This window comes from Amblyraja radiata, chromosome 2 (genome assembly GCF_010909765.2).
Source record: "Amblyraja radiata isolate CabotCenter1 chromosome 2, sAmbRad1.1.pri, whole genome shotgun sequence".
Lineage (NCBI taxonomy): Eukaryota > Metazoa > Chordata > Chondrichthyes > Rajiformes > Rajidae > Amblyraja > Amblyraja radiata.
This window is the reverse complement of record NC_045957.1, coordinates 113,668,926-113,693,722: the sequence shown is the minus strand read 5'-3', so window position 1 is coordinate 113,693,722 and position 24,797 is coordinate 113,668,926. Positions and strand designations below refer to the sequence as shown.

At 43.5% G+C, this 24,797-nt stretch overlaps 1 protein-coding gene across 3 annotated transcripts in view; it reads left to right on the top strand.

Moving 5' to 3' along the window:
* Positions 1 to 24,797, top strand: part of cdkal1 (CDK5 regulatory subunit associated protein 1 like 1) — a 553,618-nt gene that overhangs the window by 146,075 nt on the left and 382,746 nt on the right. For all 3 annotated transcript variants that reach the window (XM_033013633.1, XM_033013634.1, XM_033013635.1), the window contains exons 6-8: positions 3,313 to 3,361; positions 9,950 to 10,070; positions 22,119 to 22,222. In XM_033013633.1, coding sequence (XP_032869524.1) covers positions 3,313 to 3,361; positions 9,950 to 10,070; positions 22,119 to 22,222 — 274 coding nt within the window. The remainder of the gene's footprint in view (positions 1 to 3,312; positions 3,362 to 9,949; positions 10,071 to 22,118; positions 22,223 to 24,797) is intronic.

Here is a 24,797-nt window from a genome sequence, read left to right as displayed (position 1 = left end):
GAACGCAGCAATACTGCTCATTTTCTGAACATTTTCAGTTTTTCTATTTCATTTCAAGCAAGGGGGATTGTTCTACAAAGGATTAATTTTCTTGTAAAGAGGCGTACAAACTAATCGAAGTTGGACTGTATCTTCCCAGTTTCCTCTGACTAATGTAATCAAAGTTCTTAATGTCTAAACAGGGGCGGAACTGTGGCGTAGCGATAGAGTTGCTGACGTATAGCGCCAGAGACCCGGGTTCGATCCTGACTACGGGTGATGTCTTTACGGAGTTTGTACGTTCACCCTGTGACTGTGTGGGTTCTCTCCAGGTGCTCCAGATTTCTCCCACACTCCAAACACGTACAGGCTTGTAGGTTAATTGGCTTCAACAGAATTGTACATTGTCCTTAGTGTGTAGGATAGTGCTAGTATGTGGGGTGATCGCTGGTCGGCACGGACTCGCTGGGCCAAAGGAACTGTTTCCGGGCTGTATCTCTAAAGTCTAAAATCATAAAAGAATACAAGCAACATTTATTGTATTTTAAGGGCAGTAATACCTCTGACTACTGACAGGCTAGATACACCATCAGTCAGACTTATAATAAAGTTCATGTGTGTGGTGAAGCTTTTCTACTTTCCATAAGTTCCTGAATTGTGTGAGGATGATAATGTGTGGTAAATTATTGGGGAGATACGCAGATGAAACAGAAGGGAAAAACTTGATAAATGATCGGAGATTGCGGAAATGGAGGTGGTAATGGGGAAATGTGGAAAGACGGTGGGCAGTGAATGTCAAAAAGGGACATCTCAGGAGGAAAATTTACAAGTGCATCAACCCAGGATATCATTTTGTGGATGTGAATGAAATTGAAAAAGACCCTCATGGCTAGTTTAGTTTGATTTAGTTTAGAGATACAACGCAGAAACAGGCCCTTCGGCCCACCGAGTCCGTGCTGACCAGCAATCCCTGCACACTAGCACAATCCTACATACACTAGTGACAATTTACAATGATAACAAGCCAATTAACCTACAATCCTGTATGTCTTTGGAATGTGGTAGGAAACCGGAGATGCCAGAGACATCCCACGCAGGCCACGGGGAAAACGTACAAACTCTGTACAGACAAGCACTCACCTGTAGTCAGAATCGAACCTGGGTCCCTGGCGCTGTAAAGCAGCATCTCTATCGCTGCACCATCGTGCTGCCCTAGTTTAGTTTGGTTTATTATTGTAATGTGCATCGAGATACAGTGAAATGCTTTCATTTGCATGCTGTCAAAGAAAAGACTATACGTTATTACAATCAAACTGTCCACATTGCACAGATAAAGAATGCAACATGTAGTACAAGATAAAGTCTACGACAGGTCTGCAAGGAATCAAAGACAGCAATGTAAGAAATGCTGTTGCTGAACTAAAGATTTGAAAGAGTGGAACAATTGTAATGGATAATAGCAGATCCTCTTCTGGGACTGGCATGTAAAGAGTCGCCTGGTTTTGGCACAAGGAGAACTAAGCATTTATTTTGAATTAAAAATGGGGAAATGAAGACAGGAATTTGGCTGGGGTGGAAAGAAAAGGACCTTTTTGGTAGGGGGAAGAGGAAACTCAAGAAAATATTATCTGCTGAAGTTGAGGGAAGAGGGTATTCTGTTCATCTGGTCGAGCTGCACCCATAGGGAGATATCTAGTTGGTCATAAGTCATGTAATAGGAGCAGAATTAGGCCATTCGGCCCATCAAGACTTGGCCTCTACAGCCTTTTGTGGCAATGATTTCCACAGATTCACCACCCTCCGACTAAAGAAATTCTTCCTCATCTACGTCCTAAAGGAACGTCCTTTCATTCTAAGGCTGTGACCTCTAGCCCACATCCACTCTATCCAAGCCTTTCACTGTTCGGTATGTTTCAATAAGGCTCCCTCTGTATTGTGGCTTAGCTGGCTGTTTAAAATGTAGATGGAGTAGAAACTTATTGCCTGTCATCCACTAATACAGCAACGTATGGACATCAAATTCCACCCCCGAAGCAGTTGCAGCAGAGTTCAAATGTTAATATTTCAATTATTCAACATACTTCAAAATAATCTTGGTATCATTGGGTAAAACAAAAAATACAAGGACATTTTAAACCCTAGAATAGAAAAATGTAAGGAGATCTAACAACTATTTAAATTTAATAGCGTAAGATATTTGATATAAGCTGGAAGAAAGTGCAGAAATAGAATTTTGGAAGTTTAGGACACATTTGAGTGATGAGGGAATCTTAAGTAATACCACATGAAATGGGTACTAAAGGCTCTATTTTAATAATGGGTTGATTGTCTATCATGTCATGATTCTCTATTGTGCAAGATCAAGTTTAATTTTGTTACCAGTTTATCTCAAGTCTCGGTTCCCTTGCTCAAAGACTCTGTGCATTAACCCTATCTATTCCTCTCTTGATTTTATATACCTCTGTAAGATCACCCCTCAGACTCCTACCTTCCAAGGAATAGGCAACCCAATCCCTCCCTTTAGCTCAGGCCTTTGATTGAGAGCATCCCAGTAAATCTCTGCACCCTTTCCAGCTTAATGATCTCCTTCCTACAGATTTCCTGACTCTTATACTCAATGTTTTGATCCTGGAAGGCAAGCAGACCATATGCCTTCCCTTCCACTCTATCTACCTGTGCTGCCAATCTCAGAGACTCTGAGATCCCTCTGTGCAGCAATGTTGTGAAGTGTCTAACCATTAACTGTTCACTTTCTCCTTCAATTTGACTTCCAAAAGTGCATCACCTCACACTTGCTAGGATTAAAGCCCATATCTGTAGCTGATCTAAATCATGCTTTCATTTGACAGTCTTCCTCACTGCTCACAGTTCCATTAATTTTAGCATTGTCTGATAACTTACTGACCAACTCATCTACACTTAAGTCTAAATCATATATATATATATATATATGTCAGAAACAACAGGGGCCCTATCTCAGAACACTAGCCAGAATAACACACACCCATCACAACCCTCATGGGTAAGCCAGTTCCGAATCCAAACCACCAAGTCACCGTGAATCCCATGCATCTTAATCTTCTGCATCAATCCACTATAATACAAGTATGTAAAGATTACCTGGAGCAGCTGAGATTGCAAATCTTGCAATTAGCTACAGAAAATATATATTTTTTTGGATTTGGGTGCATTTGCAGGAGTGTGTGATATTTCAGTTTCAGATTTCATGGACTCGTCCATGTCTGAACGTGTGCCTAGGAAGGGTGCCGAACAACCAGCAGTTACTAAAGTGAATTATTACAAGATTGTTCACGTATTATTTTTTCCCTTTAGGTTCAGCAAATAGATCGTGTAGTTGAAGTTGTGGAAGAAACAATTAAGGGTGAGTAGGTGGCCTCTTAAATTAGCTTGTTTGCCTTCACTCATTTGAAACTAGAGGTAGGAACAGGCGGGATCAAATATCCGATGCTTCACCTGGTGGAATTGGTAGAGTGTCAGATGGAGGAAAATGAAGAGGTAAACACGTCATTTGTCGTATTGACTTGGAACAATCCGTGCATTCTGTGTATATTTAGGGCTGCATCAATTTAAGGATTATGGTCACAATACAGCGCTGGCATGGTAACCTGCCATGGTCCATCTCTGGCGAATGATCTGTCTCTCAGCAAACCTGTGCTGTTAGTTTGAATTCCCAATTATTTTCCAGTATCTTGGAGGGGCATGCCAGGGCATAGTGTAGATACTGGTTGATGAAATGGTCACGGAATCCCAATGGAGATAGCATGTGGATGTGTGGTTTAATTTAGTCCAGTTTAGTTTAGAGATACAGGGTGGAAACTGGCCCTTCGGCCCACCGTGTCCGCGCCTACCAGCGATCCCCTTACAATAACACTTTCCTTCACACTGGGGACAATTTTTACTGAAGCCAATTATCCTACAGACCTGCACATCTTTGGAGTGGGAGTAAACCGGAGCATCCGGGGGAAACCCACACGATCACTGGGAGAACGTACAAACTCTGTGCAGACAGCGATCGTAGTCAGGATCAAGCCCTAGTCTCTGGTGCTGGAAGGCAGCAACTCTACCACTGCCTGCCCTAATTTAAGTAGTATGTGATGGAATAAACGGGGACGTGGAACCTCTGGATTTCCAGGCAACTAACGTGTTTAAAAATAGATGGAGAGTGGAAGGAAGAGTTCACATTGCATATTGAGCTTGAATTAGTAAAACATTTTCTTGTTATTAATTCATATTTTCCATCTGATGGGGAAAGTGCATGGCGATAAATAAATTCCAGCAGGCAATCACAATTCCAGAATGTAGGATAAAAAATATTCTTAAGAATGATATATATATCTCTCAGGTATGCATGCACGTCTTGCGATTGCAACAGCAACATTCCCCAATTACCGCGACGTTATACGAACCTGATGAGGCACCCACGTGAAAACTACCCACTTTACAACAGCTGTATTTCCAAGTTACAGTGGAATTACAAGTCAGTCAGTCAATTAGAATCGGATACTGTAGAGAAAATCCTGCATTCTGTCGCCATTTCAATTCTGATTCCAGCAGCTCGTTGACCTGAAGCACGTGATTTGGCTCCCTTAATAAAAGTGAGCTATTCTGGAATATAACGTAGATTTTTGTGAGTTGGAAGGCTCACAATACCCTTTATGTTTCTGGCTATGGATGCTGAGCTCACCAAAAAATTATCATTCCTTAGGAAGTGCCTCTGGCATTGAGGCAGTTGCCAACCGATTTGACTGACAATGGAAGTAGGTGCTTTTCGTAGGTCAGACATTAATTAAATTTGATCACAAGATTGTGTTTTTCTTGGTGGTATTTTGAATATTGTGACTCATTGTCATTGGCAGGAGATGTAAGTTTGGGATGAGAACTTAAATTGTTTGCTTCATTAGCTGCCGGCTTAATTGTTGAATGGCTGGGCTATGACAGGGCAAGGGGATTGTGTGTGAGCACTGAATAATGCTTGAAAGCACGTTTATGATCAGATGCTCATTTCCGCACAGTTGAAAGTTATTTTTCCATCTGAGAAACTCATTTAGAATTGTTTAGCTTGTATCTTGTGAGCCGAGAAGTCAATTGAAAATGATGATTCATAACCTGTTGAAATCACAAATATTCTCTCTAAATACAATACTGTGCATAAAAATCAGAAAAATGAATGACTGAACTATTTCACATTCATGACATAATAACCAGAGAGATTATTCAGTTATTTAATAAAAATAGATTCGTAAGTCAGAACTGTAACATCATAAGCATCATGTGCTTAACATATAATTATCCTTTTAATCTAATGGATCAACTAATAGCGAAAAATTGGGCGGAAAGGTGGCACAGCCTTACAGCGGCAAAGACCCGAGTTCGATCCTGACTACGGGTGCTGTCTGTACAGAGTTTGTACGTTCTCCCTGTGAGTGAATGGGTTTTCTCCGGGTGCTCCGGTTTCCTCCCACATTCCAAAGGTGCACAGGTTTGGAGGTTAATTGGTTTCCTTAAATTGTAAATTGTCCTTAGTGTTAAGTGTAGTGCTAGTGTACGGGGAGATCGCTGATTGGCATGGACTGGAAGGGCTGAATGGCCTGTTTCCACGCTAAGAAGTCTAAAGAAAATGTTGTTTTCCGGCTCTCTCAAATATGTCCTGGAAATTGAATACACAGGGACCCCTGCATGCCCATCGTACACAAAACTTGGGTATAAGATGCTAATCACTGTGGAATAATGTAAGTTTAATAAGCACAAGATTGGTTTCAAATATAAATTGGAAGTGGTATTTAAAGGGACATAAAGCTGCAAGAAGCCACATGAGCGTCTGTCACTGTAGTGATTATTGGATTTCAATGAGCTATCTCTGGAGTTTGCATTTTCAATGCAGGTAATCTGTAATATTACAAGCAAGAAGTCATTTTTGCTTTTTAAAGAGAATAAATTAAACTGTTTAAGAAGGAACTGCAGATGCTGGAAAATCGAAGGTAGACAAAAAGGCTGGCGAAACTCAGCGGGTGAGGCAGCATCTCTGGAGCAAAGGAAATAGGCAACGTTTCGGGTCGAAACCCTTCTTCAGACTGTGCCTAAATTAAATCTTTTAAAAGGGCTGGCTGGATATGCAGTGTACTGTAGCCAGACTTGCAGTCCACTGGGCCACTTCACTATGTCTCTTCTTTCACAGTGAAAGTTATTGCATCCTTAAGGTCATAAGATCATGTGATAGGAGTAGAATTAGGCCATTCGGCCTATCAAGTCTATTCCGCCATTCAATCATGGCTGATCTATCTTTGCCTCTCAACCCCATTCTCCTGCCTTCTCTCCATAACCTCCGACACCCGTACTCACCAAGAATCTATCTATCTCTGCCTTAAAAATATCCACTGACTTGGCCTCCACAACCTTCTGTGGCAAAGAATTCCACAGATTCTCCACCCTCTGACTAAAGAAATTCCTCCTCATCTCCTGCCTAAAAGAACGTCCTTTAATTCTATGACCTCTAATCCTAGACTCTCCCACTAGTGGAAATATCCTCTCCACGTCCACTCTATCCAAGCCTTTCGCTATTCCGTATGTTTCCGAGGTCCCCCCTCATTCTATTAAACTCCAGCAAATGTAGGCCCAGCGCCGTGAAACACATTTTTTTTTCAAGCTACTTTCAGGCCACTTATGCTTGTAAACCTGCATTCATCACTTCTTAAAACCTGCTCTTACTTGGAGAGGGCTCCATTTTCTGGTGGGAAGCTGGCTCCCTCTGACCTTAAAGCTTGTTTAATTTAGTTTAGTTTAGACATACAGTGTAAAACAGGCCCCTCGGCCCACAAGTCGGCACCGACTAACGATCCCGGCACATTAACACTATCCTACACACACAAGGGACAATTTACACTTATACCAGGCCAATTAACCTACAAACCTGAATGTCTTTGGAGTGTGGGAGGAAACTGAAGATCTTGGAGAAAACCCTCGCGGCCACGGGGAAAACGTACAAACTCCGTACAGACAGCACCCATAGTCGGGATCGAACCCGGGTCTCTGGTGCTGTTAGGCAGCAACTCTAATGCTGCGTCACTGTGCCGCCCCAAAGTGTTAAGCAGAGCCTTTCCAATTGAACTTTGACAAGTCCTCCTCCTCTGAGAGTGAGTTAATAAGCCTTGCATTGAGCCTATTCTTTCCACTTTCACCTTCAATGATTCTTCATTCTTCTTCTTCTTTTCGTGTCTTTGAAGCTGGTTGACTATATGACAGTTTCCCATTCCTTTACACAGTCCTTTGCGTTTTTGTTGAACACTGCAAGATCCTTTGAGCTGCACTGGTTGGGTAGTAGGGGGCAGACAAGGCAGTGCTGCATTGTATGGTCCTCTTCTCCACATTCACAGGTGGTTTGGCCAGTTTCATAGCCCCATCTGGCCATGGCAGCTTTTGATCGCCCTGTTCCTGTTCTCAGGCGGTTGAGCGTCTTCCACTGGACCCATGGTGCTTCTGAGCCCGGAGGGAGGGCTTCAGAAGGAGGGATACCCATGTCAGTAGGAGGGGGGTCGTCCTCAAGCCTTTTTGTCCATAGTTGGAGTCTGGTTTCTTCCCGTGATGTTATTAGGGGCTGGACATGGCTGAGAAAGCTTCTCCTGGACTTCAGCCGTTGGGCCGGGGGTACACGTCCATAGAGGAGGTGGCGTTCATCACTGGTGGCCTTGGTCATCTCTACTCGGCTGGCGACTTCCCGTCTCACATCAGCAGGGGCAATGCCAGCGAGGAGGTGCAGGTTGTTTATGTTGGTGGGCTTCAAGCAGCCAGTGATTGAGCGGCAGGTGTTATTCAACGCTGGGTCTAATTTCTTGGCATGGGATGATCTCTCCCAAACAGGACACGCATACTCCGCAGAGGAGTAGCACAGGGCCAGAGCAGTAGATCTTAATGTGTGTGCTGTGGCTCCCCATTTGGAGTTGGTCAGCTTCCGGAGGATGTTATTTCGGGAGTTAACTTTCAGTTTGGTGTTTTTGACGTGTTCCTTATAGGAGAGAGTGCGATCCAGTGTTACACCGATGTAGACAGGGTTGGTGCAGTGCCCAAGAGGTGTTCCAGACCATGTGATGTTAAGGGGTCTGTTTGCTTCCCGGTTCCTGAGATGGAACGAGCAGGCTTGGGTCTTCGCAGGGTCTTCATTGAAACAGCTTCTTAGACTAGAATTTTGATTTCCTCCCTACATATCTCCCTCATTAAATTAGTGATAATTCATGTTCATAAGTTATCGGAGCAAAATCAGGCAAAACTACTCTGCCATCCAATCATGGCTAATCTATCTTTCCCTCTCAACCCCATTCTCCTGCCTTCTCCCCATAACCCCTGACACCCGTACTAATCAAGAATCTATCAATCTCCACCTTAAAAATGTCCATTGACTTGGCATCCACAACCCTCTGTGGTAATGAGTTCCACAGATTCACCACCCTGTGACTAAAGAAATTCCACCTCATCTCCTTCATTAATGTTCAGTTCTATTCCAAGTCCATTAAAAATTGACAGTGCCAGATTTAAAAAATAAATAAATAATTATATATTAAAACCACAGGGAAACATTCTGCACTTCTGATTTGTACCCTTGTAGAGATTAAGAAGCAGTTTATTTTGGTCCCATTATGGATACATTGCAGTAACTCGTATCAATTATACAAACTTAAAAAGAATGATATAAGATTCGTGAGACTGAGCTTCCGGTACCATGGAGCTGTTGCCTCACAGCGCCAGAGACCCGGGTTTGATTCTGGCTACAGGAGCTGTCTATATGGAGTTTGCACATTCGCCTTGAGACCATGTGGGTTTCCTCCCACATCAAAGAGGTGCAGGTTTGTCGGTTAATTAGCTTAGGTAAATTGCTCCTAGTGTGTCGGATGTGAAAGTGGGAGAACATAGAACTGGTGTCATAACAGTGTGAACGGGATGATCGATGGTCGGCTTGGATTCGGTTGGCCAAAGGGCCTGTTTCCACACTGTATTTCTCTAAAAATAACAAAATAAAATGCTGATGCTGTATTAAACCTCAAGCAAACTGGAAATGTAATCCATTGAGTCATACAGTGTAGAAATAAGCACTTCGACCCAGCTTGTCCATGCTGACCAAGAGGCCACATCTAAATTAGTCCTATTTGCCTGCATTTGGCCTCCAAACATTTCCTAACCATGAATCTGTCCAAATGTCTTTTAAATGCATTTAAACTGGATATGTGAATAGAAAAGGAACAGCAGAATTGTTTTTGCAAGTCAGTATTTGGAAAGTCATAATGCATTTGACAAATTATAATTGCATGATAATTTAAAAAACAGCCAATTCGTTTTCATATATTTACTGATTGTTTAGGAGTTTACCAAGAGAGAATGGGGCAAGAATTACAAGACATGCTCATTGTTTTAAAGCATGTGCTTGGTGACCAAAATATAGAGTCTGAGTCATACAGCATGGAAACAGGCCCTTCAGCCCAACTTGCCTACACAGGCCAACATGTCCCATCTACACTAGTCTCGCCTGCCTGGATTTGACCCATATCCCTCTAAACTGGTCCTGTTCATGGACCTGTTTAAATGTTTCTTAAACATTACAATAGTACCTGCCTCAACTACCTCCTCCGGCAGTTCATTCCATACACCCCATACACTTTGCTTGAAAAAGTCACCCCTCAGGTTCCTATTAAATTTTTGCCCCCGCACCTTAAACCTATGCCCTCTGGTTCTCAATTCCCCTACTGGACAAGAAACTCTGTGTGTGTCCACCCGATCTATTCATCTCATCATTTTGTACGCATCATATATTTAACGATTAATTCTTAATGTCAAATCAAAAAATGCCTGGTGTGAGATTTTTTTAAAACTTCTTTCTCACAGCATTATATTTATTCGAATATGAAAATTGCTGTTTTAAATTGGAATTTTGGACTGAAATGTAAGGGCGCATTTTGTTTTGCAGGTCACTCTGTGAGACTACTGGGTCAAAAGAAGGAAAAGGGGAAACGGCTGGGGGGAGCTCGACTGGATCTGCCAAAGATTAGGAAAAACCCTTTGATAGAGATCATCTCCATCAATACTGGGTGAGCTTCTTTAAAATATACCCATCAAATATTCAGCAGTACTTCAGGATGCAATTTATTTTCAAGAGCTCCAGCTTTAATTGAACGAGGTTGCCAAATGCACAGCACACCGGAAAATACACCACGGGGTTAATGCCATTTGCGAGATTTATTTTGTGATTTCATTGACTTATGATGCTGCGACCATTTTCACCCCATGCTATCACCATCTTAGGATGCTTGGAGCTTTGTTTGTGGAGGTTATCGTCCTTCTGTGATCAGTCTTGAACATCGATGTCTTTCCTCTTTTTTAATCAGCCACCTGAAAGTTCAAACACTCGGGCGACCATGCCATGAGTTTGCGTAAGTGATCTTGGAGTGGTTTTTACAAAGGCATTTTAAAAGTATGAACAGATCGTGACCATTATGCCTTTGCATGGTTGAATAAGGCTATTTTTGCATTTCTTCCTTTGATGATTTTAGTTCTATGTCTTCAAACCTCAATGTGAAGCTGAGGACAGAATGAATTGCAGATGCTGGTTTACAAAAAAAAAGAAACAAAGTGCTGGAGTAACTCAGCGGGTCATCTCTGGAGAACATGGATAGGTAACGATTCGGGTCATGACCCTTCTTTGGACTAATTGTAGTGGGAGGGGGGCGGAGAAAGCTGGATGAGAGGTGGGGGTGGGCCAAAGTTGGGCAAGTGACAGGTGGATATAGGTGAGGGGGGGAAGTTGATAGGTAGGTGGGTGGACAAAGACCAGAGATGAAAAGGCAAAAAGTGTGAGATAAAGATAGAAGAAGCACAAAATGTGAATCCAGAAGAAGGAATCTAGGTGTATGGAGGGAAGGGGAAAGGGATAAATGTTGCACTCCCGGGAGGGGGCACAGGGAAGAGAGGTAGGAAAAGGGAAACTGTTGTAGGTTAGTCACCCAAGCCCCTGTTCCTGACCTAAACAGCAACCTCTGGTGACCTTGCCCCGCCACCCAAAAAAAAAATCAAGGTCGAGGTGACCTGCAACCTCCTACCACCTCCCACGCATATGTTGAAAACCTTCCTCGACTATGAAGAAAACCGGCATCGACTAGACCTGCGACTAAAAAATGATCGATTTTCAAAACGGCAACCTATTTTTAGTCGAGGCCGGTTTTAATCATGATGAAAAAATAGCAGCAATCTAGATGAAGCCTCGACCACGCGGAAACCACTTTCGACCATTCGGGAGAGTGACCAAAACCTCCGGTGACCTCATGGAAACCTTGGGTGGCGGGCAAGGTCACCAGAGGTTGCTGTTTGGGTCTCCTAAGTGGGACAGGGGCTTAAGTGTTAGTGTTCATATCGTTAGGTTACAAGTTTCACAAACGGAATCTGAGGTCTGAGTGTGTGCTGGGTTTTGTAGAGATACAGCACGGAAACAAGCCCTTCGGCCCACTGGATCCCCACATATTAACACTATCCTACACATACTAGGGACAATTTTTACATTTACCAAGCCAATTTACCTACATACCTGTACGTATTTGGAGTGTGGGAGGAAACTGAAGATCTCTGAGAAAACCTACGCGGTCACGGGGAGAACGTACAAACTCCGTACAGACAGCACCCGTAGTCGGGATTGAACCTGAGTCTCCGGCGCTGTAAGCACTGTAAGTCAGCAACTCTACCGCTGCGCCACCGTGCAGCCGTTTTGTGTGACATCTGAGTGTGGTTCGGTTCTAGGTGTATGTCTGAATCTGAGTGTATGCTGGGTCTATCAGCACAACCCCTCCAATATAGCAATGGAATATTATACTCCAGAACATTAATGAATGGTATATTATACACCTGAATCTAATATTTAATCAATTAAAGATCAGAATGAAAAGGAGCTTGCTTCATTAAAAGAGTGAAGATAGACACAAACTGCTGTAGTAACTCAGCGGGACAAGTAGCATCTCTGGATTGAAGGATTGGGAGACGTTTTGGGTCAAAACCCTTGTTCAGACTGCGTTGGTCCTGGTGCATCGGTCATAAGGTCATAAGTGATAGGAGCAGAATTAGGTCATTTGGCCCATCTAGTCTACTCTGCCATTCATGGCTGATCTATGTCACCCTCCTAACCCCATTCTCCTGCCTTCTCCCCATAATCTCTGACACCCATACTATGCATCTGGCAATTATGCACTCTTCACTCTTAACTCCTGTCCAATATCCCCACAGTTAATACCCTTACAACTCCCGTTAAATGCTTTTCTAACTTGTCAGGAAGAAAATGATTGCTTTAATTTGTGACTGCATTAATTGGGATTAAGCACCGTTTACTTGATAGACTAATAAATATAGCCAATTTGCAGCTTTGCCTGCCTTTTTCCCTGACAGGTAATAGCCTTGCCAGAAAAGTGTGAAAATTCCATATTATTAGAAAAGGAAACAAGAAATATTTCAGCTGGCTCTTTGAAGCTGCTTTGCTATTTATCAAAATCATAGCCTTTTCCTGCACTATCCCCATAGCCCCCGATTCCCTTAATATTCAAACATCTACCGATGTCCTGAATGAACTCAGTGATTGAGCTTCCCCAGCCCTCCTGGGTAGAGAATGCCAAAGATTAACTACTGCTTGAGTAAAAATATTTCTCCTCACCAAGTCTTGAACAAGGTGGCCTTTGTTCCTGCAGCCATGACTCCCAGCTCTGAGCATCCTCCCTGAACCCAACATGTTGAGCCTTGTTAGAATTAGAGTCTAATTCATAGGAAATGGGCCCTTCGGCCAAACCTGCCCACACTGGCCATTACGTCTAGTCTAGCCCCACCCATCTGCGTTTGGCCCAGATCCCTCTAAATCTGTCCTATCCATGTACCTGTCTAAATGTTTCTTAAACGTTGCGATAGTATCTGCTTCAACTACCTCCTTTGGAAGCATGGTCCATGCATCTACCACCCTTTGCATGAAAAAGTTACCCCTCAGATTCTTATTAAATCTTTTCACCCTCATGTTAAACCTATGTCCTCTGGTTCTCGATTCTGTAAGTTTCAGTGTGGTCTCCTCTTAATCTACCAAACTCCAGAAAATGCAGACCTAGCCTCTTTACATGGCAAACTGGTCGTCACCTTATGAATACATCTTGTAATCTGTGGAGATGCAAGGAAGTTCAGATGCTGGAATCTTGAGTAAAACGCAAAGTGCTGGAACAACTCAGCGGGTCAGGCAGCATCTCTGGAGGGAATGGACAGGTGACGTTTCAGGTCGGGACCCTTCTTCAGACTGGTTGGAGTTGTGGGGAGAAAGCTGGAAAAGTAGAAATGGAGGCGGCACAAAGCTGAGCAAGTGATTGGAAGATAAAGGGGTGGCACAGTGGCACAGTGGAAGGGTTACTGCCTTACAGCGCCAGAGACCTGGGTTCGATCTTGACTACGGGTGCTGTCGGCAAGAAGTTTGTACGTTCTCCCCATGATCGTGTGGGGTTTCTCCCAGATCTTTGGTTTCATCCCACACTCCGAAGACATACAGGTTTGTAGGTTAATTGGCTTGGTATAAATGTAAATTGTCCCTAATGTGTGTAGGATAGTGTTAGTGTGGAGAGATCGCTGGTCGGCGTGGGGGTCGAAGGATCAAACCCACGTCTGTAAGGCAGTAACTCTACCACTGCACCACCCTGCCGCCCTAATGTTGCTGAACAATATCACTGGAGGCATGATTATTTTCTCAATGCCCCTCTTTGATTTATTATTACACAAATCATAATTTATCGTGCAATACCAAGAGGTGACATTGGCTCAACTGCAAAATAAACTTATGTTACAATTTGGAATGACTAAATTTGTTTATTTTGCCTTGAACTGACTTTTTGAGAATAATTACATGTTAAGGTTCCTCTCTAACAATTGTGTGAAACAGAGGCTTATAAAAAAACATTGGTATAATTTGGTACCAACAAGAAATCAATCATGAAATATCCATTGTGGCTTTAACAGGAGGTGCTTTTCAGACAAGAATTAATATCCTTAAATAGGTGGAAGTTTGTAGTTAGAAAGGGAACTGTACATAATTAACAGACCAAATGATCACCACCCTGAGAATACACAAATATTAAGTTAACCATGCAGCCAGATTTAATAATATTACTGGCACTTATATGAAATCCTGAACATCAGTGAAAAGTTCAGAAGTTACACTTATTTTTTCTGACTATTTAAATTCCTGGATTAGGGGATTTTCCCACTGCCTTGAAAAGGCGCGGTGCTCCCTGAATTATACAATCATAGTTATCTTGCACCAGGTTTTGAGCAGCTCTGGGGTTTTTTTTGCTTTGTTTTCCCCTAATTTGTTTTTTGCAAAATTAAATCATTTTGCAGAAACGCAATGTAAGTATACTTTTGGATGAAACGACATTTTGAATCATGGACTGTCATCTTATCTGCGATTATCAGTTTATCTGGGGCAGCACAGTGGCGCAGCTGGTAGAGCTGCTGCCTCACAGCGCCCGAGATCGGGGTTCGATCCTGACCTCCGGTGGTGTCTCTGCAGTTTGCACGTTCACCCTGTGCCCGCATGTGGTTCCTTTGATGTTCCGATTTCCTCGCACATCCCAAAGACCTGTAGATTTGTTGGTTAATTGGCTTCTGTAAATTGCCTCTATTATGTGTGGAGTGGATGAGAAAGTGAGACAACATGAAACTGGTGTGAGCAGGTGATTGATAAATGCGTGGACTTGGTGGGCTGAAGGACCTGTTTCCATGCTGTATCTCTAAACTAAACTGAATTAAACGCAACTATCCATGTCCTCCAGAGATTGCTGCCTGTTCCGCTGAGTTACTCCAGCACTTTGTGTTCTGTGCAAGATTTAAGCACCATTCCGTTTCTTGTAACTCCATTTGTCAGTACATGTGGTCTTGCCAACTTGCATAGTTATGCAGGACCAGGTCAAGTGACAGATATAGCTTTGAGCTTGCCACTTCTAATATTTAAAAGGACTTTGTCACCCACTCGTAGGAAAACAGCTGCAATTTACCAATTTACCAATTGGGACAGGTACATGGTAACTATTTCTGTCAATCCTTTTGGGGGTCATCATTGAAAAGTAGCGAATAGTGAAAGGCCTGGATAGAGTGCATATGAAGAGGATGTTTCCACTAGTGAGAGAGTCTAGGACCAGAGGCCATGGCCTCTGAAAAAAAGGACGTACCTTTAGAAAGGAGATGAGGAGGAATTTATTTAGTCAGAGGATGGCAAATTTATGGAATTCTTTGCCACAGACGGCTGTGGAGGCCAAGTCAATGGATATTTTTAAGGTCGAGATTGACAGGTTCTTGATTGTTATGGGTCAGGGGTTATGGGGAGAAGGCAGGAGAATGGGTTTAGGAGAGAAAGATAGATCAGCCATGATTGAATGACGGAGTGGACTTGATGGACTGAATGGCCTAATTGTGCTCCTAGAACTCATAGGTTCTGGTCAAAGAAACATTAATGATTTATTCCATTGTATTCATAAATGTTTCATTGACGAAAGATATTAAAAAAAAATAAAGCATCTCCTTTCGATTTCCTTTGGCCACAAGCTGCTAATGTAACAATGGCAAGGTCAGCAGTTGTAATAATAGCGATTTGAATAATAGATTTTGTGTTTAGTGCAATTATTCTTGTTAATCTGATTTTGGGTCAGAAGTTAGTGTGAAATATCGTGAATTCCACCGAGAACCTTTATCCAGCATTTGGTCTTGTAAGCATCAGCACTTTTGGGATTCCTGCACGAACGAGAGAGTCCCAGACTTGCCTGCCGGGCTGTGCTGGCAGACCCTGGCTGTGTGTCAGAATCTGGCTGTGTGTCCTGATTCTGTTTGTCAGATGCTATACAAGGGTGAAGGATGAACTTGCTGAATTCCCCAGAACCTACTGTCTGAACCAAGCCTGGACAGAGAACTCATTCATCTGAAAGGACAAAAATGGCTGCACTGAATAAGTTGGTTTAACATTTTAATCAGTTGCTTCGTTTAATGATTTTAATTATTTTAATTATTAAAGGTTTTTGAGAAGTGTATAGAACAATGAGAGGAATGGATTGGGTGGACATTCAGAGTCTCTTGCCCAGAGCGGGGGAATCAAGAACCTGTGGTTGGAACGAGCTGCTGGAGAAGGTAGTTGTAGCAATTAGACAAGTACAAGGATAGAATTGGTTTAGAGGGATATGGGCCAAACGCAGGCAGGTGGAACTAGTGTGGATGGGACGTGTTGGTCGGTGTGAGCGAGTTGGACGAAGGACCTGCTTTCACACTGTATGAGTCTGAATATATGGGTATGTTTTTTTTAATATAATGTCGAGTCAAAGAGTCATGGAGGACAGGAACTTTGGCTCACTGAATCCATGACAACCATCAACTCTGATTTGCTTCATTTATTTAAGCCCTTTTTATACTCCCACATTCAAATGAAGTCCTCACCGACTCTACCTCTCACCTATACACGGGGCAATTTACTGTGACTAGTGGAGTGGACCAGTGACCAGTGGGGTTTCACAGGGCTCGGTGCTGGGGCCGCTACTCTTCACGTTGTACATTAATGATTTGGATGAGGGGATTGAAGGCTTTGTGGCAAAGTTTGCGGATGATACGAAAATAGGTGGAGGGGCAGGTAGTGTAGAGAAAGCAGGGACTCTGCTGAAGGACTAGGACAGGTTGGGAGAGTGGGCAGAGTAGTGGCAGATGGAATAAAGTGTAGCAAAGTGTGGAGTCATTCATTTCAGTAGGAATAAAGGTTTAGACTCATTTCTAAATGGGGTGAGAATCCAGTAATCGGAGGTGCAAAGAGACTTGGGAGTGCTGATACAGGATTCCCAAACTGTTAAACTGCAAGTCGAATCGGTAGTAAAAAAACTAAACTCAATGCTAGCATTTATTTCAAGAGGGCTTTTATTCAAAAACAGGGAGGTAATGTTGAGGCTCTACATCCTTCTGATATAGTTGTGAAGATACCTTCATCATTGAAGAATAAAAATTCTTAATAACCTTCAAATTCAAGTTACATTTATTGTCACAGTGAGATTTGAATTACCATACAGCCATACAAATAAAAGAACACAATGCACAATAGGATTTAACATAAACATCCCCCTCAGTGGAATCAACGTTTCCCACTGTTAGGGAAGGCAATAAAGTTCAGACATCTTCCTCCTTGTTCACCCGTGGTCGGGGCCTTTGAGCCCTCCGCAGTCGCCGCTACGGCGGCCCGATGTTCAGGCCCTCTCGCCGGGATGATCGGAACTCCGGCGTCGGAACGGAAGAACACACTCGCGGCTTGGAGTTTCCGAATCGGCCACTTCTTACCGAAGACGGCGGCTCCCGAAGTCCACAGGCCGAGCTGGGCGGAGATTCAACACTGGCGACCCTCGGCAAAAGATCCCAGGACTCCACGATGTTAAAGTCAGTGCAGGCCATGGCTGGAAGCTCCACAAACCAAAGCTCCACGGTGTTAATCAGCAGGCCCAACACTCCAACATGGTGCTCCCCGGTAAGGTATCGTCCTGCTCCGCGATGGAATTCAGTGCTGCGCCGCTGCTGAAGCTCTGGCTGCTCTCCGGCAGGAAAGGCCGCGGCAGTCCAGATGGTAAGCCGCGAGGTGGGGGGGGCGAAGATGTGACTCGGAGAAAAGACGCATCTCTGACCAGGAAGTGACTGGGAAACGGTTTCCCCTCTTCTCCCCTCCCCCCCACCCCACATAAAAAAGACCAAGAAACCTTTTAAAACATACTTTTGACACGCTAAAAAAATAACAAAAGGGTGAAATGACGGACAAACTGCTGACGAGGCTGCCGCGAGCGGCACCACCCGATGACGATATCAGTCAATGTCAGCAATGAATCTCTCTCAATGTCAGCAAGACAAAGGAGATAGTGATCATCTGCAGGAAGCAAAGCTTTACACACATTCCGGTTTGTATTGATGGCGATGAAGAAGAGATGGCTGAAAGCTTCTAATTTCTAGGAGTAAATATCACTTACAACTTCTCCTGGACCACCCATTTTGAAGCAATGGCCAAGAAAGCACACCAATGCCTCTACTTCCTGAGAAGGCTTAGGAGGCATGTCCCTTACAACTCTCACCAAATTATACTGATGCGCCGTAGAACGCATTTTATTGGAATGCATCGCTGCATAGTTTGGGAACAGCTCCATCCAAGACCATCACACAAACCAACCGCCCTTCCATTGACCCATTTACACCTCACGCTGCCTTGGCTAGGCCAGCAGCATAATCAAGGACAAGTCACACCCCGGCTACTCCCTCTTCTCCCCGTCCCATTAAGCAAAGGGTATAGAAGTGTGAAAACGCACACCTCCAGATTCAGGGACAGTTTCTTCCCAGCTGTTATCAGGCCACTGAACCATCCTACCAACAACTAGAGAGCAGCCCTGAGCTAATATCTACCTCATTGGAGACCCTTCAACTATCTATGATCAGACTTTAGTGGACTTTATTTTGCACTAAACGTTATTCACATTATTCCCTTTTTCATGTATCTGTACACTGTGGATTGGAGGGGAGGGGTGTTTATTCAGAGGCGATTTAAAATTCAATGTTCATACCTTTGGGTTGTAAGCTACCCAAGCCCCCTCCCCTTACAATCAGTCTGAGGAAGGCAATGGGACATTATACTCCTGAACATTAATGAATGGAACATTATATTCCTGAATCGAATGTTTAATCATTTAAAAATCTGAATGAAATGGAGCTTACTTTATTAAAAGGGTGAAGATAGACACAAAATGCTAGAGTGACTCAGCGGGAAAAGTAGCATTTCTGGATAGAAGGATTGGGAGACGTTTAGGGTCAGTCTGAAGAAGGGTTTCGACCTGAAACAAGTCTTTATGTTTTCCGCTGAGGTGGACTCTTCCTTGCTTCAAAAGTAGGTCAGGCGTTGACATCTGATAAGTGCTCACAAAAATGGTACCTATGCAAAACCCAATATATTTTATAGTTGTTCTTAATGGTTATTCTCAACCAGTGAAGGAAATCCCAGCTCAATTATTTCAAGTTTAACTCTCAAGACGGAGTATTAGTAAGTCTAATAATTCAGGGGGAAAAGGGTAACACGAGAGAGAGTGGGACCTCTCGGGAATCAAAGCGGTCACCTCTGTGTGGAGCCACAGGAGATGGGCAAAGTTCTCAATGAGTATTTCTCCTCTGTATTTCCCGAGGAGAAAGACAGTAAGACGGTCAGTAAGGCAGTCAATGGAAGTGTCTTGAGAGCAGTCAGTGTTACCGTCGAAGAAGTACTGAAGGTACTGTTGTGTATGAAGGTATACATATCTCCAGGGCCTGATCAGATGTATCCGAGAACAATAGACAATAGGTGCAGGAGTAGGCCATTCGGCCCTTCGAGCCAGCACCACATTGTGGGGAAATTGCGGAAGCCCTGGTTGAAATTTACGAGTTGTCCTTAAATACAGGAGAGGTGCCGGAAGACTGGAGGGTGGCAAATGTGCCTCTTTTCAAGAAGAGCTGCAGGAAAAATGGTGGGAAACTAGGCCGGTGAGCTTAACATCTGTAGTTGGAAAGTTACTAGAGAGTATTCTGAGGGATAGGTTATACAGGCATTTGGATGGGCAAGGGCAGGACCTACACAGTAAATGGTAGGCCCCTGGGTAGTATTGTAGTGCAGAGGGTTCTAGGAGTACAGGTGCATGGTTCTTTGAAGGTCGAGTCATAGGTAGATAAAGGTGGTCAAAAAGGCTTTTGACACTGAGTATTGAGTATAGAGGTTGGGAGGTCATGTTGCAGTTGTATAAGACGTTGGTGAGACCGCATTTAGAATATTGTGTTCAGTGCTGGGCACCATGTTATAGGAAAGATATTGTCAAGCTTGAAAGGGTTCAAAAAGGATTTACGAGGATGTTGCCAGGACTAGAGGGTGTGAGCTACAGGGAGAGGTTGAGTAGGCTGGGTCTCTATTCCATGGAGCTCACGAGGATGAGGGGTGATCTTATAGAGGTATACAAAAACATGAGTGGAATAGATCGGGTAGATGCACAGAGCCTCTTGCCCAGAGTAGAGGAATCGAGGACCAGAGGAAATAGGTGAAGGGGAAAAGATTTAATAGGAATCCGAGGGGTAACTTTTTCACACAGAAGGTGGTGGGTGTATGGTGCAAGCTGCCAGCGGAAGCAGTTGAGGCCAGGACTATCCCATTGTTTAAGAAACAGTTAGATAGGGACATGGATAGGATAGGTTTGGAGAGATATGGACCAATGGCAGCCAGGTGAGACTTGTGCAGCTGGGACATTGTTGGCCTGTGTGGGCAAGTTGGGCCAAAGGGCCTGTTTCCACAATGTAACCTCTATGACTCCACAATCTGCACAAGGAACTATTTTTAACAGAAGCCAGGTAATTCAATTGAAACTATCTGGTGCTTAATAGTTTAAAATCTGATCGTTTATGTGTTAAAAGTCAGAAAACAAATTAATCTGTTGTCCTATTTTAATAATAAGGAATCGCAGATGCTGGTTTATACCAAACATTGACACAAAATGCTGGAATAACTCAGTGGGTCAGGCAGCATCTCTTTAGAAATTGGACAGGTGACGTTTCGGTTCGGGAGCCTTCTTCAGATGGATTGATTATTCAGACTGATTTGTCTTGTCCTCAATAAATATAATAATACCATTTCAAAGGTTAATATTTTGATGTGCATGTTCAAAAGTTATTAAAAGTAACCACTTTGAGTTCCAGTTCTTTCATTTTGGGAAATAAAGGTGGAACATTGTTAAGAATAAACAGAAATAGTTGAGATAAAAATTGAGAAAGGACAATTCTGTTGAAGTCAGTATAGTGTGTTGAGCTACTGTATTTCTGTGAATGTAGTTAATATTTAAATGTTCATCTCTTAAGCCTATAATATGTATCGTTGACATAGAAACTTGCATGTAACATTTCAAACACTGAAAGACGATTCAACCAAATGGTCGCAGGATTTGTAATCGTAATGGGATACAAATTCCTGAATTAATATTGAAGAAAATGTTCTTTCTATGACCCTGTGTCACATTGTCAGTTATGTATACTTTATAAGTAAAGGGCCTGTCCCACCAGCACGCGACTGCATGCGGCTAGCGCGACCTAACGTGGTCGCTGGAGCCGTACGGCCTCGCGGGGCCGGTCCCACTATGATCGCCGGAGGCGTATGGAGTTGTGCGGGGCTGGTCCCGACATCGCGCGGGGCTCCAAAAAACTGACACTGTCCAAAATTTCCGTGCGACAACGGCCTGTCGGCCCGCAGCCGCATTGAGGCCGTACGCAACGTCTTGACGGGCGTACACAGCGTCTTGACGGGCGTACGCAGCGTCTTGACGGGCGTACGCAGCGTCTTGACGCCGTACGCAGCGTCTTGACGGCTTACGCCTAGCGAGTGCCGTTGCGTGATGATGTAACCACCCGACGCCGTGCGACGTCCAAATTCAGTCGGCCCGCCTCCTGCCCAGCTGATTGGTGAGTATGATGTCGGGACCAGCCCCGCACAACTCCAGACGGCTCCGCGGTTGGAAGTGGGACCGGCCTCGCGAGGCCGTACGCCTCAAGCCACCACGTTTGGTCGCGCTAGACGCATGCAATCGCTTGCTGGTGGGACAGGCCCTTAAAGGTAGACAAAAATGCCCATTTTCACTGGTGGGTGTGCATATGAGGAGATGGGACAGGAATAAAGTTATTTGCTTTAGAGTTATACAGTTTGCTATCCTTCCCACAAAACTGAAACATGAATTTATTGGTTGAGTATTAAAATAAAACTATTTGTCTAAAATTAATGGAACATTGAACATAGAACAGTACAGCCTAGGGCCAGGCCCTTCGGCCCACAATGTTTGCACAATCAGGATGCCATGTTAAACTGATCTCATGTTCCTGCACATGATCCATGTCCCTCTATTCCCTTCGTTTCCATATGCCTACTATATACCTCTTTGGAGACCTCATCTTTGATCGGACTTATATACAGATTGAATACATAATGAGAAACATGATTTAGCCTCCTAATTTCCTTTCACTGAATGTCTTAAATTTTGCTGCCATTTAGAGTGAAAAGTGTACTGTTGTGATTGCTGCAGATGCCTGAATGCTTGCACATACTGCAAAACCAAGCATGCGAGAGGAGAGCTGGCTAGTTACTCTGTGGAGGAGCTGGTGGACAGAGCCATCCAATCATTCCAAGGTAACATTTACAAATTAATACCTCACTAATGTTTTGATCTGAAACTCAGGAAAATAGAAAGCTTTATAATCTCTGCAGATTTTTTTAATATAAAGAAAAACGGTTTAGTCAGAATGCGGCTTTTTTTTTTGCATCTGAGTGAGCAAGGCAAGGGGATGATTTGGTATTGTACTTCTGAGTATTGTGTGTTTCACATTTTGCCAGAAGAGATTCTTCTATCGATGCATCAGATGTACATTTTCTCTGAAACTGAAATGCTTTGTGTTCTGTAGTTAAAAAGTGAGCAACTTTGGGCACCATATGTGAGGAAGGATGTGCTGGCTCTGGAGAGGGTCCAGAGAAGGTTTACAAGAATGATCCCAGGAACGAGTAGGTTAACCTATGATGAGTGTTTGTCAGCCCCTGGGCCTTTCCTCACTGGAGTTTAGAAGAATGAGGGGGGACCTAATTGAAATATAAAAAATAGTTAAAGGCTTGGATAGTGTGGATGTGGAGAGGATGTTTCCACTTGTGGGAGAGTCTAGGACGAGGTTATAGCCTCAGAATTAAAGGACGTTCTTTTTGGAAGGAGATGAGGAAATTCTTTTTTCGTCAGAGCGTGGAGAATCTGTGGAATTCTTAGCCACAGAAGGCTGTCGAGGTCAAGTCGGTAGATATTTTAAAGGCAGAGATACATAGATTTGTGATTAGTACAGGTATCAGAGGTTATAGGGAGGGCAGGAGAATGGGGTTAAGAGGGAGAGATAGATCAGCCATGATTGAATAACGGAGTAGACTTGATGGGCTGAATGGCCTAATTCTACTCCTATAACTTATGACCTTATGACCATTCCTTCTTTCCAGAGATGCTGCTTGTCCCGCTGAGTTACTCCAGCATGTTGTGTCTACCTTTAACAAACTTTTAAATGTACGAAAATCCACAATTATTTTTAACATTAAATTTCCACATGGTGTTACTTGATAGTTATCACTTATCAGAATGGGAAGTTCTGGCTCTGAAACAGTTGCTTCGGTCAGTTCTTAGTCCCATAATCATGTTTCAATTAATTTTGACCAGCCTAGCACCCACATCACATTCTTAGCCAGGTGTCTGATGTGCTTGGTAGAATGTGGTAATATCAAATTTAATGTGAGATAGGCACAAAAAGCTGGAGTAACTCAGCGTGACAAGCAGCATCTCAGGAGTGAACGAATGGGTGACGTTTCGGGTTGAGGCCTTTTGTCTGAAGAAGTGTCTTGACCCGAAATGTCGCCCATTCCTTCTCTCCAGAGATGCCACCTGTCCCGCTGAATTACTTTAGCTTTTTGTGTCTATCTTCAGTTTAAACCAGCATCTGTAGTTCCTTCCTACAATTTACTGTGAGGTTTTGTATCCACAGGAGATCATGGGGATTCCTTGCTGCAATTTAAAGTTGCTGTTGCCAAAAGTGATTGGACTTAAGGGGCCTGTGCCACTTAGGCTAAATTTTTAGGCGACTACAGACGACTGCCGAAAGATTTTCAACATGTTGAACATTTTTCGTCGACAGTGGCGACAATTTGGGCTGTCGTAGGTTGTCGCCGGTGCTGACTTCGGTGAATTCCATTGTCCTAGTCGCTAGCAGTCGCCTAAAAAATCACCTAAGTGGGACAGGCCCTTAACTTTCAACGTTTGTAAGATATGAAGGCTGGTCAAAAGCTAGCGTGAAGTGGTTCGAGTGTTATCACGGGGTTCCTGCTGCCACTATACTGCAGAGGGTAAATACATTTCTTGGCTGTACCACATATCTCTCAGAAAAGTGAACGGCAGGGGAGTTTCAAGAGAAATGGGAGTGATTACGGCTCTCAGAACGGACAAGCTTGAAATCCACGGAGATTTATCCTCTTATTGTGTGGTATACTTTGTATTACCGCATTTTGTTCAGTTTAGTTTAGTTTAGAGATACAGCGCGGAAATAAGCCCCTCGGCCCATCCAGGGCCCACGCTGACCAGCGATCCCCGTACGGTAGCACTATCCCACACACTAGGGACAATTTACAATTCTTACTGAATCGAATTAACCTATAACCTGTACGTCTTTGGAGTGTGGGAGGAAACCGGAGCACCCGGACAAAAGCCACGCAGGTCACGGGGAGAACGTACAAACTCCGTACAGACAGCACCCGTAGTCAGGATCGAACACGGGTCTCTGGCGCTGTGGGGCAGCAGCTCTGCCACCGTAATGTAATTGCATGGCAACGTGGGGTACTTTGCTGTTTTGAAGTTCCTGTATAAATACAGGTGATTACCATTAAATTGATGTTCACGTAGTGAATCTTATGTCTATTTCAAAATAAAGTTTGATTACATTTTCTTGCATCAGGAAGAATAGTTGTATATTTAAAACAATAAATACACAACATTTCATCCTTCAACTGTCAGTACCCAGTGTTGCCCATAACTACACTTGTCCTGGCAATGAAAGATTAATCAAAACACAAAATATCAAATACTAGAGGACATTGTTTTTAGGTGAGAGGGGCAATGTTTAAAGAAGATGTGTGAGTCATGTTTTTTTACACTGAGAGTAGTGAGTGCTTGGAACTCGCTGCCAGG